The sequence below is a fragment of the Accipiter gentilis genome, chromosome 14 (genome assembly GCF_929443795.1).
Source record: "Accipiter gentilis chromosome 14, bAccGen1.1, whole genome shotgun sequence".
Taxonomy (NCBI): domain Eukaryota; kingdom Metazoa; phylum Chordata; class Aves; order Accipitriformes; family Accipitridae; genus Astur; species Astur gentilis.
In genome coordinates this window covers 23,714,337-23,733,818 of record NC_064893.1, presented here as the reverse complement: position 1 = coordinate 23,733,818, position 19,482 = coordinate 23,714,337, and the positions used below count along the sequence as shown (strand labels likewise).

The following is a 19,482-nucleotide window of genomic DNA, read 5'->3' as shown; positions in this document are numbered from 1 at the left end:
GAAATTTGCATCTCTTGTTAACTGAGATTTTTAAACTCCTTGTCATTACAGTAGTTGCAAGTAGCTTGCCAAAATCAATACCAATATTTAATAAAAAACCCAGGTTTTTTTCATATATCCTGATAGGAGTAGCAGTGTAGTTTAGTTCAAAAGACAATGAACTGGAGGTCAGGAGACTGGCTTCAGTCTCAGAACTGTTACGGACTTGACATGGGACCTCAGACAAATCAATTCCCCTTTTGGTGCTACTGTTTTTTTTCTTCCACCACTAATGTAATTTCTGCTTAGGCTGCACTCACTCCTTAGCTTCTGCAGTACCTAACACAGCATCTGGGACCATTTGATACCACAATCCAATTATTATATTAATAATAAATGACTTATATAACTGTAATCTTAAATTTAGTTGAATACCTGATTTTTCATCTGTATGCTAGTTGATTGTCCCACCTGCGTCATTTCAGCTGCAGTTTGTGGCAGTAAAAAGCACTCCAAATTTTTTGTCAATAAATTGTTCATCCATCTTAAAATTTTAAGGGTTGAATGATATATAGTATGTGACAACTGAAATTGAGCTGAGACTCCAGAGGTCCAAATCTCCAAAAATCATGAGTCAATATAATGAAATAATGTCCAGCTGGAATGAAGAACAGGTAGTGCTGTTTATGTACTGATGACATGAAATAGAGGAAACCGAACTCATCCTTTGCCAAAGCATAAAATTGGAAGAAGGTACGGGGCAGGAGGGGAACAACCCAACAAAAATGTTAAAAGATTAACAAAATAATACCTGCTGGGAAGAGCTAAGGAACTGAGCGTATTCAGTTAAAAAAATAGCTGAGGAATCTGTCAGCATGAATCTTAAGAGGTGTTATACAGAAGACATGAGCCAATTATTTTCAGTCAACAAGAACAGAGTAGTAGCAATGTGTATGAGACAAACAATGGGAAAATCAAGTTGACTATTTCCTGAAACCTGTAACATTTGAGCAGTAGGACAAGCTGCCAGCAAAAGCAGTAGAGAAGGGGCTTGCATCTCTCTCTGGATTTTGCTGGTTTGTCCTCATTAGCTCAATAAAATATAACAGAAGGAACAAACTACAGCAAAGGAGAAGAGCTAGCTAAACTAATTTCAACTGTTTCATACTAACTGAACTGTAACTGTACTGTTTCATACAAGAAAAAATGTATCTTGACTACTCATAAATCAGTTTAGACTGGAAGTTAGAATATTTCTAGCCATTAAAGCAGTTTGTTTCTAGCTCAACCATCCAATGTGGCAGCAAGGATGGAGTTCAGGAAGCATACACATAAACTAAAGATGACATATATTGCTGAAGTGTTTTTGTCAGGTTGCTGGCAGGGACAGAGGACTTAATTATCCTGCAGAAACTTTGATTCCTAGAGCTTATATTCCTAAAACTGTTAGGGCGGGAGCCTTGCTGGCAGCTTAACTGATCAGACAGTTTCACTTTTCACTTCTCTGTAAAAGGGAATGGAATCTCTTCGCTTAACAAAAAGAGGAGCTGATGAGACACAGCATGATGATTTAGGGCTCAGCTCTGAAAGCTGTATGTTTCAACTGGAATCTTTTCTTAGCAAGGCTTGTGTGATAAGCCCTTTTCCCCCAAAGAAAACAATGTCAATTGAGAGAGCTTCACTGAGGGAAATGAGTGAATTGTAGGAAAAAAATCCTACAGGGAAGGTCATGGCCATTTGTTTCTGATTGGGGCCTCAAGTAATGACTTTGAATTAACATCTGTGATTGCTGTAGCGGTAAGAAGACATTGGTGCACAATAATGCAAAAACCACTTCATGATGATGGGGGCTGTGAAGGAAATAATGGGGGTTTAACACAGAAAAATACAACATGTCTTTTTCTGCTAAGGGATCATTTGCATGTTCAAGGTAAATAGTGTTACTGGGGGGAAACAGGGCATCTGTTCAGTCTACAACTGCTGCTGTTACGATTCATGTTTCATAGATATTGAAGTCCTGCCTTACTCTTGTTGATATATATAGCAGGTAGTTTGGGCTGGAGGGGAGAATGTGTGTTACAAACTGTCTTTTTTTTGCCTTTGCAGTGTGTCTTTGAACAAGACTTCTGTTCAGTAGCACTGATTTCTCCATTAGACTAAAGCCCAGACTCTTCTGCTTTGCACATAAATAACTGAGTAGCATGTGTTGTTCAGTGGGAGGTAAGGTAGAGGATGGAGTAGAAGTGTTAGAACAAGCCCAGCACAGTAGGTGGCAGAAAGCACAAGCGCAGCAGCTAACTTGGCCTGCCTTAAGATGGTGGGAAATCTCCAGCTGGAACTGCTTTAATGATTAAATGAGGTGTCTGGAAAGTTTTGCACAACCTGAGCTTGATGGGCTTCAGGACTTATTGCAAAAGCCATTTATTTGATGGCTTGAGTAGCTGTTCTGCAAGGTTTTGCAGGAGGAAAGAAAAGTTCTTCCTTTGGAGTTTTGATATGATCTGGGATGAAGATTGTGGGGGAGTCTGGGTTTTCCATTGACTTCTAGTTTGTGTTAAACTGCCCTCCTTTTCAGGACATAGCTCTTGTGAGATATTATAAGCTACAGAACTTGAATTAGGAACACATATTTTGGCCTGATGAAGAAAAGACCTGAAAAGCTGGGGGCAAGTGGTGAACTAAGGGCATTTTGTTTTCTTTACTGGTTGAGTTAATCCACTATTTATATGTAATTACGTTTTGCTGCCAGATGGTTATCATTTGTACCTGTGAGCCAAAGTATCTCTGGGGCACTCTGGAGTTCTTCATATAGGTATTTAATTATTTAAGTGATTACTTCTTATAAAATACTTCAGTTGCTTCCAGGATTTGACACAAGTTTCTGCATGATGGTATGCTGTACACTAGAAACCAATTTAAAATGCCAGAATTCACAATGTTTAAAGCTTCTTGACTGTCAGGCAGAGGATGCACAGTTCCCTTGTAATTACTACCCTTTTTCCGTAAGATTGGAAGCATCCTTTGGAAATGACTGCAACTGATATAGCTGTGATATTGACCTAGGGAATTGGCATTTGTGCCTATAAGCGGACCAAGGGTAAGTTGTTGAATCCCAGACACATTCACACATGTCCATATCTGGTTTGGGGAAAAAAGTAGAAGCTTGAGACTTTCCTTCCCCACCTTCCACCCCCATGTGTTCAATGTTTGCTTCTAAAGTAATTTAGGTAGTTTTGCACTGCAGTCATTCAGCAGTGGGCCTGTTAATGCATACAATGTGCCCTTCTAGCAAAGCCTTTAAGATGTTTTCACTGTAGCATACAGCTGCCTTGGAAAGATTTAAACTGCACCAAAAATTAAAGGATTTTTTCCAGTTCACCTGGAGGGGAAAAATGAGCATCACTTTCTTGACAGGAGATGAAAGAAATAGAGAAAACATATTTGGGACCATACATCAGAGCACTTATTTACAGTAGTTCTCATCATGGCATTTAACTTGCCCTCTGTTGAATCTTCATTTTTCACGTATCAGGCACCTACAGCATAGAGCTCTACTGAGCAGAAAAAGCAGTTTGTTCATATATTTTAAAAAATAAGATTCAGATGAATTGGAATGAGAAACAGCAACGAACATTTTTACATCTTTTTTTCATTGTGAAAGAAACCGTTGCTTATTCTAGTAAAATAACTTTTGCTTCAAACCTCAGTCTGTATCAATGTTATAGTAATAAAATTAAAACTCAGCAATTGATTCTTCAAAGGTTATTTTTGTTCTACACTTCATCTAAGTAAATGTGTCCTGCTTTACAGATGAAGACAGTCATGCAAAGTACTGATTCAAATGTCTTATTATGTCAGTATCTCTCATTGATTTGCTATGATTCCTTGTGCTGAAAGTTAAGCTGTGTTTATCTGCATCAGTGCAAGGCTTGGATTGTACAGGAGGTTGGACACAATATCTGCACCTAAGAAGTAATTACAGCTCAGGAGACTTGCCATCCAGTTGTCTGAAGAAATAAGAGGACACAGCATAAAACTCTGATCATTTTAAATGAGAGAATCTCCCATGGACATAGATAAATCCACTGTAACTTGCCAGTTCACTTCAGACTCCTGTTAAATTCTGTATTATAAAAGCACAGTGATACTGTTTTCTTACTTTGCTGTCATGCAAACAATGGAGTGAATTTCAATTGAGAATGTAGGCTTTGTTGTCCTACCCTGGGCGCACCTCTCTGTGGGAGGTGAAGTGCCTGAATCTCCCTTGTAGAGCGGCAGGCTGCTGTAAAACATCATCTCACTTGGGAGCTGTTGCTGTTTTTCCTTCTCTTCTTTTATTTGGAAAATTCTCAATATTCCAGTGAGTCCTGGAGCACAGACTTAGGATTTTGTAACAGGGAAGAAGAGGAACGCCTCTCAAGACTCAGCAAAAAGCTGAAGTGTTTCCGAGAGTCTCTATTTAAAGCAGTAGCAACTGCTACTGTGAGGTTGTTCTATGTATCTCAAAGCCTAGCTCTGTAGCTAGTAGTGTGTTGGTAAATAAAGGAGTAGGAGGAGTTATTTTGTGATGTGTCTGGAAGTGGGTAAAGCTTCTGTGCCAGATTGAAGGTGGCTAAACTCCCTTGCCCTTGGCACAGCTCTGACAGCAGCACAAAGGGAGCTGTAAGCAAATTACTTCAGGTTTTGACTAACAGAAGGAGTTGGAGATTAGAGATGAGATCTTTACTTTGAGTGGAAGAGGGAGGAGATTCTCACTTTGCAGGCATCCAGTGCAGCTCACCATTGCTAGTCAAGCCCAAGGGTGTTGAATGGGAAAACCTATTAAGAGAAACAATGAAGATGGAGATAAACTCTACCTACAGATTTCCGTAGCTGATGCAGTCATACCAACCCTTTTAAAGGTCAGTGAAGAGAAACAGGCACTTCTGCAGGGCAATCCTTTTTCTTATCTCTCTTATATGGCCACCTTAGGATGAAGTGAATTATACCCTGATGTGACTTTTCCTCTTCTTTGACTGTAGAATGAGTCTAGATAACCAGCTCAGACCAGATCTTTACAGTAAAGGAACCCACAACTTGGATAAAATCATCCCACCGTCAGGCATTTGAACTATTAAAGAGAAGGAGACTCCTTCAAGAAGTTTTCTCCCTTGTAGAATATGGAATGGGCTGTGATTATATGCAGGCCTGGAGCTTGGTGCTGGTTTAGTGGCATAATAGTGGCAATTCCTGCCAGCCTGACAAACACACTTGCTGGTAGGCAAGGATTCTTTTCAAACCTGTGAACAAGGCTTGAACGTCCTTGGTTTATGCCACAGTTATGCTTCTGAAAGTTGTCACTTGTCATGTCCATATTTTTAGCTGTAGTATTGATTTTGTTAAATTCCCATTGTTCTGCCTCCAAGAAACAAAATCAGAAACAGATGCAAGAGTGTTCCAAAGAGTTCCTGTTTTGTCTGAAAATGGAAGATTACAAAAAGTCTGTTTTGGTAGTAGGTGATAGATGAGCCCCAGCTTACTACAACAAGGAATCTCTGATAGATTGCTGGAGATGGCCATTAGACAAAGCACAGTTGGGACAGAGTTTTAATGACCAAATATTTCTTCCAGAAATGGCAGTGTGTGGAAGATGCCAGTGGAAAGCTCAAGCTACACAAGTGCAAGGGAATGGCAAACTTGGCAGCTGCAGGCAACAGCAAAGGCACCTCCAATATTTTGCCCAAGTATTACAACAGGAATGGTGAAGACTGCAATTGTGAAGAGAACGAATACAAGCTGAGCCACATTGGACGGAGAAAGAAACTCTTCTCTAAGAAAAGTAAGTGAACCTGCTGTATCTTCTGTTTCTGCCTTAGAAAACCATTACGATTTTGTTCCCTAACACACATAATTGTCCTGATTTTTATGGGCATTGAATTCTATCAGCATATTTACTGTGTATCTAACTATGAAACAATGTGCCTCATATTGGACAATCAGATTTGAAAATATCTCTCTCTGTAGGAAGAAGAGTGTTTTGATCCAAAATAGGGTCCTATATTTATGTCTTTCAAAACTGGGAAATGCAGTACAAACACTGGCTCTGTGTTAAACCTTAGTCAGACTAACATCTATATTTGAAGTACATAGTCTAATTATAGATTAAAGAGGCAAACAGCAGCACAGAATTATTATTCACTTGTAATGTTTCTTTCGTCTCACTCCACAAATACAGAGCCTTAATTATTTAGCAGATTAGTCTTTCTGTATAATGACCTGGCACAAGCTTCAAACAGAGAGTTTAAATTGATTTTCTCCCATTATATTTACCTTGCAAGCTGATTAGTACCTACTAAGCTAATTTTTAGTTGAAAAAAATTATTGGTTCCAGGATGAAATTACTCAACTATACTTGCTGTTTAAATATGTGGCACAGCAGATAATCTTTAAATAACACTAGAACTTGCAATTCAATTAACTTTTTGAAGTCACAGAGAAGAAAGTTCAGTCACGGGGAGACAAATAACAGAAGTAGATTGAAGGTACTTAAATGAGAAGAGGAAAACAATTTAAGTGAGGGCAACATAATGCTATCTGATAATACTTAACACTTACTTAAGTACTTTTCATCAGTGCTTCCTAAACATTACCTAATTTTCACAACATCCAGAGGAGGTGGTTAAGTGTATAATTACCTTTAGTTTATGTATGAAGGAAGTTGAGGTAAAAAATGTGAAGGTTGCTCCCTCTAGCAGAGGAATCAGAATGGTGGGGGTTTTTCCTTATGTTCTGCTCAGAAGAGGCAGTTTATACTATACCCTTCAGCTCACTTGCGTCATTGAACCATAAGGCATAAACTTTAGCAGCATAAGATAGGATCTTGACAATCATGTTCCCGCAGCTTGTGTCTTGCGTAAAATAATTGACTCCACAGACACTTTGTTTTTCCCTCTGCTGGCATTCAGGGTGTGCCATACAGTGGAAGATGTTAGCTTGGACCTATTGACATAGACTCTTCAATTTGATGTTGGCTATCCTTTTACATGCACTTATCTAATAAATCACACACTGAATGCAAATGAGCACAAAGCAATACAAGTCAAGGTAACATACCAAGGTTTTTCTGAACAGCTTACCTAGAAAGCTGTGTCACTGGATTGTGAATGGTAAGAGGGTGAACTGGATACTCATTATGTGTATTTGGACTTTTATGACCTGTTTCATGAGGCTTGGGATAAAGTGCAGTCTGTGCTGGGTTGCACAGTTCTGAGGGCATTTTTGGGGTCTGCCTCTCAGAATTTGGTGAGTGCATGGGATCATACTGCAGCCCTAGTTGAATGCCAGTAAATGCTATTCATCAGATTGAACAACAGCTAAATAGAAAATAGAAGTTTCAAACTGGACTAGGGTCACATCCACATTAATGCTGCTTTAGTTAAAAGCAATAGTGTAGTTTTGAAGGGAACACCCTGATCACTCCCTTCTATCATGCATAATAGAGATGGATTTGCAGAGAGCGGTTTTGATGGATTCTAATATACAGTCATTTGCAGAAAACTAAATTGGATGCCCTCCTTCTAGGGTGCATAAAGTGTGTTGCAAACACGGATGGGGGTATGAGGATTGGTCTTTCAGAAAGACTAAAACCAGTCGTGTAGTGAGAATGTGTGGTCTAAAAGACCAGACTAAATTGCTGATAGAGAAGGGCTGGAGCGCCAAATGTTTTGATAAAATAATTACTTTATAATGTAGGCATGGTCTAGACCCATTGTCAGGTGTACCAGGACATTTAGCAGGCAAAAATGTTTTCTAAATTGAGTAAAGTCAGTTGCAAAACAGGGTCATGTCATTTACGTCCCATTTGGGCCATGTACAAATACACAACTTGCTTGCAAAGCTTTTTATATGCCAGAAACACATGAGCATTAATATTTGGTCTATATGGGTTTGGGTGTCAGGAATGTTTGCATTTCTGTGTCCTCTTTATTTTCTTCAGTATGTTTTTCTTTTATAAGAAAGATGAAACAAAGCTTTGCAGTAGGAAGAAAGTTTAGAGTAATAGTGAGCTCTTAAAATCTTCGGCTGTGTTGTGGTCTATTATGTTTTTCTTGCTGTGGATTTGATCTCCTCCTCCTGTGATGAACAAGTGCATGTGATTAAAGGAGTTATTAAGCTGCATGTAGAGAAATGATGATAGACCACACAGATCTGTAAACAACAAACAGAAGTGTGTACAAAGGGGCTAGTGCATTTTTATTCCAATTTTCATGTCATTCATTTTTCTTTTGAGGTAGTCTCAATGCTGGAGCAAAATTACCTTCTTTGTTATTAAAAAAAACACAAAAACAAAACCAAACCCCCAAAACCTGAACATCATTTGCTTTAAAGATAATGCATTTGATGTATAATTTTCAATGGCACTTGTGAGAAACTGGATGTAAGAAAGTTTTTGGGGTTGTTTTTTTTTTCCTCTTTGAAGTATCTAAGGACACAGATTCGAAATAAGATTTCTAAAAATCCCTAGGTACATAATGCCCAAGAAAAAAACCACCTCTAAACCTTTAGTCATATTTCTAGACACTTGAGATATTTTCAAAAATTTGACTTCAAAGTGCCTAATTTTACTTTGGTGTTATAGAAGAAAATGCTGCTTCTCTACAAAATTCTGGAAAATATATAGACATTACTGGGAAATACCTAGCAGGAATTCATGAGGCTATTGGTGGATATTTCCCCATGGCAAGCGTAGAAGCAGAATCCTTGCATACTGGCTTATTCTATCTTCATTGTGATGCTGGAAAATACATCAGATCCAAAATACCTACGTAGAGTAAGTGTCAACAGGGAAGACCAAGAGTTCTCTGTCTTCTGCAGTGTTCCCGCTGAGCAGTCATGCCCCTGCTTTGGGGAAAATGCCATAATAGTAGTTATAGTTGGTTACAGTCTTCTCTGTTATCCCCGAGAGAACTATTATTTCCAAATTATCTCGGTGTTAAATCGTGAATTTGGTGGCTGCAAAGAAAGTAATAGGGCTTGAGTGATGAGGATGTGAGGAGAATTAAATATAAACTGAAGGCTGGGCATGTTTGTGTCAGATAGGAAGTTTATGGTTTTATAATACAACATTGCCCTTGCTTTATTCGGTTGAATAATAACTTTGGATCCTGCAGTTCGTGCTTTTGCTAGACAGTGTTGAAACCTGACATACTACCAAAAAAGAGTTGTAAAAAATCAGGTGTGTTTGAGTCTCTAGACTGTCTGGGGAAATCTGGACCAGAACAGCGTACTTCCTTTCAGGCTCCAATGAAGACAAGCATGCTTGTCAAGTTGTCCAAGAGGACACAGCTGGATGAGTGGGGCACTGAAATGTAGCTTTCTTAGGCTTAAATTTCTCCGGACTCCATTTCCAGACTCAGTTCTGAGAACGCAACTTCTTAGCAGTACCATCTATAAGACAGCTGGATGCCGTAAGACCAGAGGAAGAGAAGCATTGGGACTCATACAGCTTACCAAAGCCAGACTTTAATAACTTGGAAAAGGGGGGGTAGGTGTTTGGGACCAAATACTTAACAGCCCTAAATCTACTTTGTTTGTATGTTGTGTACAGAGGTAAATGAATTGGAGAGTAAAACTTAAACCTGGAGGAGGATCGACTAAGAAGTAATTAGACATTGGTATTTATGCCTGCAGTGCACTTCACAGGTGGGAGAGCACAGCACAGATGAATATTGATCTTATTAAATATTTTAACCACTTCCTCTGAAAATAATGGAGTTTGGTACTAATCACAGTGCTGAGTCAGCACTGTGGATAGCATGTTGTGGTAAAGCAGTACAACAAGTCCTTCATGAGCTGTCTCACTCCAGACCAATTTGTTCGTTGTAAGTCTGGGTTAGTTTGGCTGCAAGGGAGGAGTAACTCCTGGCTTCTAATTCTTCAGGAACGTGTGTAGACGACAGTTCCCTGAAGCTATCTGCTGAGGTCCAACATGCCGGATTGGCATATTAGACTTGTAAGGAAGGTAAATTGTTAGTTGGCTGAGCTTAACAAGATGAAATGAGGGAACAATTAAAGAAATGGGAGTTTATACTTTGAATATAATTGTTAGGGTGTAGTTTTTTGGAACTGCCTCCTACTTCTGAAAATATGGGAGTTTTCCTTCTCATTTAGTCAAACATTTCCTGAATGGGTGCCTGAAATAGGGTTGGTCTTTTGGGTTTTTTTTTTCCCTTCAGCAGTGACTCACCTGGCTTAGTATCAGCAATAAACTTTGAACCACAGGTGGAAAATGTGCAAAGCCAGACAATCCAGCTGGTATTCTACTTTCTGTGTGTGGTGCTGACAAGAATATAGCGCTTGGACCAGTTTCAGGTGGGAGGAGATGTTTATTTCTCTTCCCAGTCTGCAAAACGGCTTTTGAGACCTTGCGATCCATTTGGAATTAATGTAAGTCTTCTTGAAAAAAGTCACTCTGTGTTAATGCCAAAGCATGCCAATTGACATGAATATTTATTTTGTCAGTTTTTGTTATTGTACCTCCCATTCCTTTTTTACTTACCCCTCCTTGTTTTGCTGGGGAGATTATCCTATAGAGAAAGTTGGCTTTTCTGGGGAGCTTGGGATTGCAAGAAAGATTAATCTTCTCATTTGGCACACTGATCGAGTTTTTCCCTTACCAGGTTGCAGAAAGAAGTCCCATTCTTGTGAGATGTGCTGTGTGTTTCAGCTCTGTGTAAAGGAGAGGTGACTGGGGGAGCCAAGGGACTCGGTTGTTTCCAGTAATGTCTTAGATGATTCCAAACCACATATGCAGAGCAAAGACTCAGGAACTGGGCAGGGAGGAGAAAAGAGGCTCTGGTACTTAAGTTGTGCTTTTTTCTCAAGGAATTAGATGATTATGCTTCTTAGTGTAATGAGTGACTCTCAGCAGTCGTTGAAAGTGAGCAGGAAATATGGTCAGAGATGGACCCCATCATACAGTAGAGAAGTTTAGATATGAATTTAGATGCTATAACTACGATATATTTGTGCTATTCCAGATGAAACGAAAGAGGAGCTCTGGGGATTTGGGCCAGGACAATTCATAGCAAATGTTTAATTTTGCCTTTGGGGCTACAGAAGCAAAGTCTGAGGGAGTGCACATCAGGAAAATAATTGCAAAGAAAAAAATTAGCTGTGGATAAAAGTAATATTCAGATATTAACCCGTCCTGAAAAAATCAAGCATCTTACCTTGAAGAATGAGCATAGAATTGACAAAAGGCTCAGGTTGAATCCTGGGAATAATTGGGACCACTTCAGGGAAGCGTTGCAGGAATCCTAGCAGTGGAGCATTGTACGGTGGTGGGCAGTAGAAAACAATGGAGAACTCGCTGTCGTGAATTGTCATGGTTAGTTTTTTTAGGGACTTACTGCCATCTAGTGACTCTTGGGGGAAGAGCAGAGTCTCTTTGAACGAGCTGTTTGCTCTAAACGTGATATTGGACAAGTACATTTTCTTTCCCTTCTGCCATCCTTGTGCGTTTGCATTATATCTGCCCTCTCTCTCATGCCCTAAGGTATCATCTCTTCATGCAAAAGGTAACGAGGCAGCAGCTTAGAGAACAGCTGCAAACAAACACCATTTGTCATCCAGTTAATTCTAAATGTCACAGTATGGGCTGGGTTTTTTCTCCCAAGAACCACAAAGAGGACCAAATTGTAACAGGCTGTTTCTTCCCCTCTTAACCCTTTCAATTTCTTTTCCATGCAGAATACAAACCAAGCTATGTCCGGAATCGCTCAATCCGTTCTGTATCTGTTGAACTGGATGGAGCAGTTTATAACTTGGGTTTAGAGGATGGATACCAACCTGTCTTACCAAGAAACATCACCAAGCGGCACAAGATGCAGAGGGCTATTCTTCGTGAGGAGGAAGATAAAGACGTGGGGGAATACAGTGGCACTGGTGGTATTGCAGAGTATACAGCCCCTAACCTAATAAAAGTGACTCACAGGTGAGTGCACGTGGCATATTTCTAAAAGCTTTTGCTGCGTAAGTGGCTGCTTTACGTAAATGGGTGTGTTAACTTGTGATAAGTCTGTTGTGTCACTTTCGGATACCCAGTCTAGCTTCACTAAAATTCTTATTCTCATCTGTACAACAGCTTTCGGTTTTGTTTTAGTTTTGTCATGTACAGAGGGGCACGAAGCTACTGAAGAACTACAGCAGTGCTTTCATGTCTTCTGCACTTCAGAGACAGTAATCACTGATCAGTGCATGTTTCCAGTGAGGACAAGCGAAACTGTTTGCAACATTTGTGTGTACACCTCTGTGAAACCAGGAGAGCCTCTACTTAAGGAAATCTCAGTGTGCAGCGGGTAACCTGTCCTGTCTGAAGACCAAAGGCTCTAACTGGAGTATGACCTAGTTTCACATCATTGGTTGCTTTGTATTTCAAACCCAAATCAGTCCTAAGGGAGGAAGCAGCCTCTCAGAGCTTTCTGTAGCCAGTGCTAGGAAAGGAAAATCTGTATTATGAATGAAGTTGGATGGACCAGGAGCATTGGGAAATGGAACATATTGAGAGAGAGGTGAGGGAATTGTCTGGGGACTCTAATAGCTAAAAATCTTTTCCTCAGTGTGCAGGTCTAGGGACTGATGGTATATCTTCAACTGTACTTAATTAGTTTAGTCACCATTTCCACTTGTGAATTATTAGGAAATCCACCAATCATTTCTGATTATGTGCATTAAATGGTTTAATGGCTAGCTTATGTAAACATGCGTGAGCCACTTAGCTGCTGTTGAAATCTGTGGTTTCCATTTGACTTCTGTTTACAGGGTTAAAGGCTCGCTAATAGGAAGAAATGTAGCTAGGTTGACATCAGAGAATTGTGCTCTTTTACCCCAGCTCTCATGAATGTTCAGGACCCATAAATCACTATTTGTGCTTCTGGAACAAGTTAAATTTATTTTCACTGCCTTGCTGGCTGAATTCCAGATCCATACAAGGAATTGTTAGGAGGGTTATGCATAATTTGTGAGGAGTCCCCAGGAACACTTGCAGAAAAGAAGGCAGTGGGACAACATGCACGAGGAGGTTTGAAGAAAATAAAGGAGTATCGAAAATACGCAGCTTTAATTTAAACGAGTACTCAAAGATGACTACGTGGTATTTGTTGACCCCTAATAAACTTCTTAGGTACATCTGTCAAGCGGGGTTTTGTTTGTTTGTTTGTTTTTGAAAGAATTTTGAAACCTGGATTGCATTAGAAGTTAGTGAAACATAAGCACTTAAAATTGTCAGAGGGTATGTCCCTTTGAAGTCGGGGAGATATCTTTGAAAAATTTTATCCCTTTTGTAGAAAACAGCAAAATTTCTTGGGGTTTTTCTCCCCCCCCCCCCCCCCTTTTTCTTCATGGTGTAGTAATACATCTTATAAAGAAGTACTTTATCCTTGTCCCTACCCCTGTATCACTTAATTATGCATTGGGAAATTGCTTCTGAGTAATGCTTTCAGTGCTTGCTAGATAGTAGATATTATTTATGTAGACAGCCTAATGAATAAGCAAGAACTCTATGCAGCACAATTTACATATAGAAATTAAGCAGTCAACAGGTTCTGCTTGATAGGAATATTCTCCTTGAATTTTTCTACTTTTGAAAAATTTCCATGGCAACTCAAACCCAAAGTTTTTTCCTGGCTCATAGCACAGTCTTATTCTCTTGAATGAACATTAGTTTTTTTTAATTCTGCATGTCATTTCCAGTCTGGCTTCTCATCTGTCCTGGAGTGGTGTTATTAAAACCAACTGTTGGCATTGCTGTGTATGTGTGTATCCACTATAATAACCATTGTTTGCTTTTCCATGCCAAGGTGCTATATCCTGGAGAATGATACTGTTCAGTGTGACACAGATCTGTATAGGTCACTGCAAGCTTGGAAGGACCATAAACTTCATATTGACCATGAGGTCAGTGATGTTATCAGTCATGCATTTTCAGTGTGTGTTTTTGGCATGGTTTTCTGTGGACTGATAGGATCATGCTAACTGTGTTTGTGTCTGTCTGCCTCTGGGTGTCTTTGTCCCTCCCTGGAACCTTTTGAACTTGCTGGCTGATTTCAGAATAGATATTTCAGTGATAATTAAGTTATTACAAGTTTGTGAAGACAAGATGCTGAGTGGAGGAGAGAACTGCAACTGAAGGGACAGCTGAGAAATGTCATAAGCCTTATGAGATAAATGAGAGACTTGTAAGTGTCCCCACTCTGGGAAAAATTTCATCTGGATTTTCTTCATATCTTATTAGCCCTGCTCCCCAGTGTACGTCTCAAAAAGAGGCCTTCAACTGTCAAATATAAGCCCAAGGAAAAGTGAGCTTCATTAGTTTTAGTGCTTCTAAAATTATTTATTTTGCTTGCTTGTGTTTTTCTTAACCCTTGCACTTTGGAATTGAATTGGTTTTTCTTAGGCTTGTGTATATGAAGAACCTGGAGATAATTTGCCCTATGAAATTTGCCTGTAAATCTTCATCTGACATTTTTTGTCACTAATGTTGAAGAATATAAGCTAAAACCCTTCACACATGTTGTGTATGAAAGAGGCAGTCTTCTAAGGACCAGATAATGGTGGAACGCATAAAGAAAGGACCTCCTGCAATCTCTTACCAAATTACCTGAATTCACAGCAAAATCCTATGTAAGAACTTGTTGGGCCCCTTTTATGGTACAGATTGGCATGTACCAAGGTGGGTAGATAATGCAAAACTTAATAGCTCTGCTAGGATTTAAAAAGGGCAATTTCAGTATTGCCATACTCTTCTAATTTTTTTTTTTACTTCAGAAAATGTAGACTATATGGAGTGTCAAAGAAAATGAGAGCTCATTTCTGTCCTGTTGTGTTCCTGATTTAGCGTCACAGGGCTGGATTCTTTGTGTATTTTTCTTGAACGCTCTGTCCTGTCTGTGCTTCAGCAGCCATGTGCTTCTGCTAGACTAATGGTCACTGATGTCAAATGGTAGTTTTGCAGTGACTTTTTGTTGTTCACACTGGATTATTTTGTTTTTTCTGCTGTGTAAAGAAAAGAAGTAGAAGCCTGTAATACCCATCTGAGTGGAAATGGGCCATGCTGTGTGTGAGCTAGACTGAATGAAAGCAGGAGTTTCATGTACTGAAAAAAACAAGCAGTAAAAAATAAACTGTGTGGATGGCGCAATTAACTGCTAGTCCACATCCCATGTGGCCAGACATTGATAAAGACTGCCATGCAAAATGCCATGCCATGCCAACTGCTGCTTTTCTTTTCAGAAGCTCTGAAGAGGGGACTTTAGAGCAGTCCTTCCCCATTCCCTTCTCAGGTTCATAACAGGCTGAAATTTAAAAGAGCTTCATTTTCCTTTGAGTAACCTTTCTCCCTTTGCAAATGTGCTTTAGAGCACAAGAGGAAAAATCACAATGGAACCAGGAGTGGTTGTCTACTCTGAGGCTGTGTGCCCTCCCATTCCCCCCCTTGCCACGTTCCACTTTCATTAATTAAAGCAGGCAAATTTACCAACAAGGTTTCCTCCTGCTGTAGTTTCCTTTTGGAAAGGTGGATAATCTGAAAATGCTTGTTAGTGGTGGGAGTGAGGGGACGTGGTGAAGGGGAAGCATTTGGTGACAATAGAATGGGTTTGAGAAAGCTAGAATAAGACTGACTCCCACCATATTTTTTTTAACCTGTATCTTTACTTTTTTTAGATTGAAACTTTGCAGAATAAAATAAAAAACCTGAGGGAAGTGAGAGGTCATCTGAAGAAGAAGCGACCTGAAGAGTGTGATTGTAACAAGATAAGGTATTTCTTGTGTACTTCAGAGTAATTATTTGTAGTGTGCAACTGTAGCTGATTTATGTCTTCACAGGAAAGATCAGAATCAGTTAACTGGTTGCCTACTTACTACACTCTTGTATAATGCTTTCTGGAGGAGCTGGACTGCTGCAGAAGTACAAGGCCCACCTTCTGCCAGGCAGGAGTTTAATTGCCTCTGTGTCAAGTGGTGATGTAACAGGACGTGTGACATGGCTTATAAACCAGTTAGTTATGCTCTTGTACTGAAATTGCTGCTATTAGATACCAGAGATCAGTATTGTAAGCTGAAGGCTTTTTTCTGAAAATTTGCTTTCCACAAGGGCAAATTGTCAATGTGGTGCAGTGTTACACAAATCTATTTTAAAAAGAATATTGTGTAAAGCATATGGAATAATAGGGTGGGGAGACGAGACAATTTCTTCCCATTCAATTTTTTCAAGGCTGGATGTATTATCTCATAGGATGCCATCATTGCAATATTTAGCAGCTGTCCGAGGTGGGAGAAGCAGGAATTTATCAGTTGGTGCAGAGTAACTGTATTTTAGTAACCACCACTGACTTAGTGCACAAGATCTTTTTTTCCCTGGTGCAGATGATTTGCGAATTTTAAGTGCAACAGGCAATACTAAAATAGTGATTGTGCATTAAGGCCTCTGCATAGTTGGTTTCTCCTGTAGCCAAATATTTGCAAAATGGCTGTAGGATCAGCCCGTGGAAAGAAGGTTCAAGCAAGAAGGGGAACAAGCCAGCTCTTGCTCTGCAACTAAGCACAGCAGAAAATCTTTCAAAATCAAACATTAACCCAAACAGAATTTGCTTCTGAGAAGGCTGCTGAGAAAGAAACCAGGAGCAGCTTCAAACCAGGAGCAGCTTCTCCTAATCATAGTGATCACAGAGCAAACTCTGAGGCTGCTGTGAGCCCGATGTCACCAGGAGTACAGTAGCCACAGTATGAGTATCACAAAAAAAGCCATACTTGAATGTACTCAAAAACACAAGGCAGCCACGCTATTATCTGTGTCGAAAGCAGCTTTAACTAAGTAGCCTCTATGAGAGGGTATGGACGATATTTCTGTGTCTCATTGGTATAATGGGAATGAGTTTCTGAGCGTAACACTTAAATCCTTGGAGGCGCAGCATACTCTGCTTTACAGACATGAGGTACATAGTCGTTGTGGCCCATGTGGATTCTGCAACATAGCTTCAGCAACAGATCACCGAAATACAGAGAACATCAGTTTCTTGGGTTATGTCAACCCATACAAGGAACCCATGGCAAAAAGTGTTTAAAATGAAATCAGTATCATTCTGAATGACAAACGCCCCGAAAGTTTATATTGATTTATAATCCACAAGTTCCAAAACTGATGTTAACAACTGCCTTTATTTAATATGTAACATTGTTTTTTTATTAGTGAATGTTTTATAGTAAATGTAAAGAATGTTGTATTTTTCAGGCCTAATATAGGAAGCACTTGTATTTGTGCATAGCATTATTCAGATGAATAATCCCACTGAAATCAATTAAGTTATTAATCTGAATTATATATGTTTAAGTGTTTGCAGAATTACATTGAATTAGGATTTAGCGTTTACGATTAGTTAATGAAATAGCCAGTGTCTGTGTAAGATAAAAAAATTGACTGAAGATAGGTAGTTCTTTAATAATCTTGTTTTGTTAATTTGCTATAAGGATTAAATTATTAAAGCTCCCAGTACCATTAATAATTCAAAAGATCTCTTTTGTTTTGAAGGGAATTTTAGTCTCACAACTAACTTACTTAACTCTGATGTACTGTTTAAAAAATAACATTTATTGAACTTAGTTTGTCTTTGCTGATTTGTGTGGGTAGTATAATGAACTTTATCAGTCAGAAAATACTGCCATTGACTAAGGCTGTTTTGTCTTTTTTTAACTTTGCGAACTACACAGAAAGGAAATTTCTGCAAGTAAGAGTTTCTGGAGGCAGAGCCAAAACATTAGAGCCACCCAGCTAGAATGTGTATGCCTGCTTACCCCCTCCATATCTCAAAATCTATTAGACACTGCTATTGCTGGGACAGTTCCATGCATCTTCTTAAAGTTTTCCTGGAACTTCTAGCTAGTGACAACGAAGAAAAAAACCCAACTCTACGAAGTACAACTGGTACTATTCTTTCAGAAGGAAAATAGCAGGAAGGTGGTATGAGCTTGTCATCTGAACAAATCAGTGAATATTCAGTTGAAGAAATGTTGTAATTGAGTTATAAATCCATTGATTTTATCTGCCCCGTGTAGGGGAACAAGAACCAATGACAACTAGAATTGAAAATTGTAGCTAGAATAATCTGTGGATACATATTGCAATACCGTATTAGAGCACCAGATGTCACTACGCACAAATGATCTAAGGAAAGAAAGAGGCACAACAAGGTTCAGAAGTGCGTAATCCAGTCTAGCCAGGCTGCGTAGTATTCACTACATACCCTGAATGAACAAATTGAAGGGAGAAGTGATACTGGATTGAATCTGCTTCAAATCCAGTAAGGTAGTGTGGTATGAACAAGGAGCAATTGTCTTTCTGTTGTTCATCAACAATGCTGTTTTTATTTTTCAGTTACCATTCAAAACACAAAAGCAAACTGAGGCACAAGGGATCTAGTCTTCATCCTTTCAAGTAAGTGAAGGCCTGTTCCTTCGATAGAGGAAATGCAAAGACATTAACATTTGGTCCCTGCAGACCAGTTACAGATTAAGTAAAACTGGTACAATTTAATTTATCCCATATTAAAAAGATTAAATACACAGACATCTGGGCAAGGAACTAACTAAGCTCATGTTGAAATGCTTCTAAATTCTGAGGAAAGGTTCCTGGTTTGGGAAATGTCACGTCACAGACTTCAGGCAAGCCTGCAAGCGCCTTTAGCTTCAATTTTTTTTTCCAGTGTCATTGAATTGCAGAGTCTGTCCAGAGCCATGTGGAAGAGAAGCCATTACCGGTTCTTTCTTTCCCTGAAAGCAGCTTATTTTATTAGCTGCCTCATTTTTTTAGGTGTGTTCAAGTATAACAGAGTCTGCATGACCCTAATGTTTCATGTGTGCAGGAAAGCCCTACAGGAGAAAGACAGGCTGTGGCTGCTTAGAGAGCAAAGACGAAAGAAGAAACTGCGCAAACTGCTTAAGAGAATAAAAAATAATGACACATGCAGCATGCCTGGTCTAACCTGCTTCACCCATGACAACCAACACTGGCAAACTGCTCCTCTGTGGACACGTAAGGATACTTTAAACTAAGTAATGGTAGGCAAATACTGGCTAGGCTGGGCTAAGGATGCTGGGTTACTAGAAGTTATCGATATCATTAGCAATGTAGCCAAAGCCACACAGTCTTCCTCATACTGAATAATCTCCAGTTCAGTGTTGACACAAAAGGCAAGGGAGTTAAACACAAAACAAAACGAACAACCTGCAAATATTGTATACAGTACAGCTATGTGTAGTATCTCACTGTCTGGAATGTTTCCCAACCAGAGAAGACAGGGAAAGCAGCCAGCCAAGATGTTGCTTAAATTAGCCATGTCATGCGGGTTAGGTATGCATAGAACAAGAAGCTGATGCTGGAAGGCATTCTCTGCTTTAGAGCTCAGAAGTGAAAGAGAGAATAACTGTCTATGAATAAAGTAATACTATAAACAGAAAGTAATGAACAGT

General features: G+C 39.4%; 1 protein-coding gene across 7 annotated transcripts in view; it reads left to right on the top strand.

Annotated features, from left to right (window-relative positions):
- Positions 1-19,482, top strand: part of SULF2 (sulfatase 2) — a 165,360-nt gene that overhangs the window by 140,019 nt on the left and 5,859 nt on the right. For all 7 annotated transcript variants that reach the window (XM_049816415.1, XM_049816414.1, XM_049816417.1 and 4 more), the window contains 6 exons: positions 5,590-5,797; positions 11,710-11,953; positions 13,818-13,914; positions 15,682-15,776; positions 18,389-18,448; positions 18,876-19,045. In XM_049816415.1, the coding sequence (XP_049672372.1) occupies positions 5,590-5,797; positions 11,710-11,953; positions 13,818-13,914; positions 15,682-15,776; positions 18,389-18,448; positions 18,876-19,045 (874 nt within the window). The remainder of the gene's footprint in view (positions 1-5,589; positions 5,798-11,709; positions 11,954-13,817; positions 13,915-15,681; positions 15,777-18,388; positions 18,449-18,875; positions 19,046-19,482) is intronic.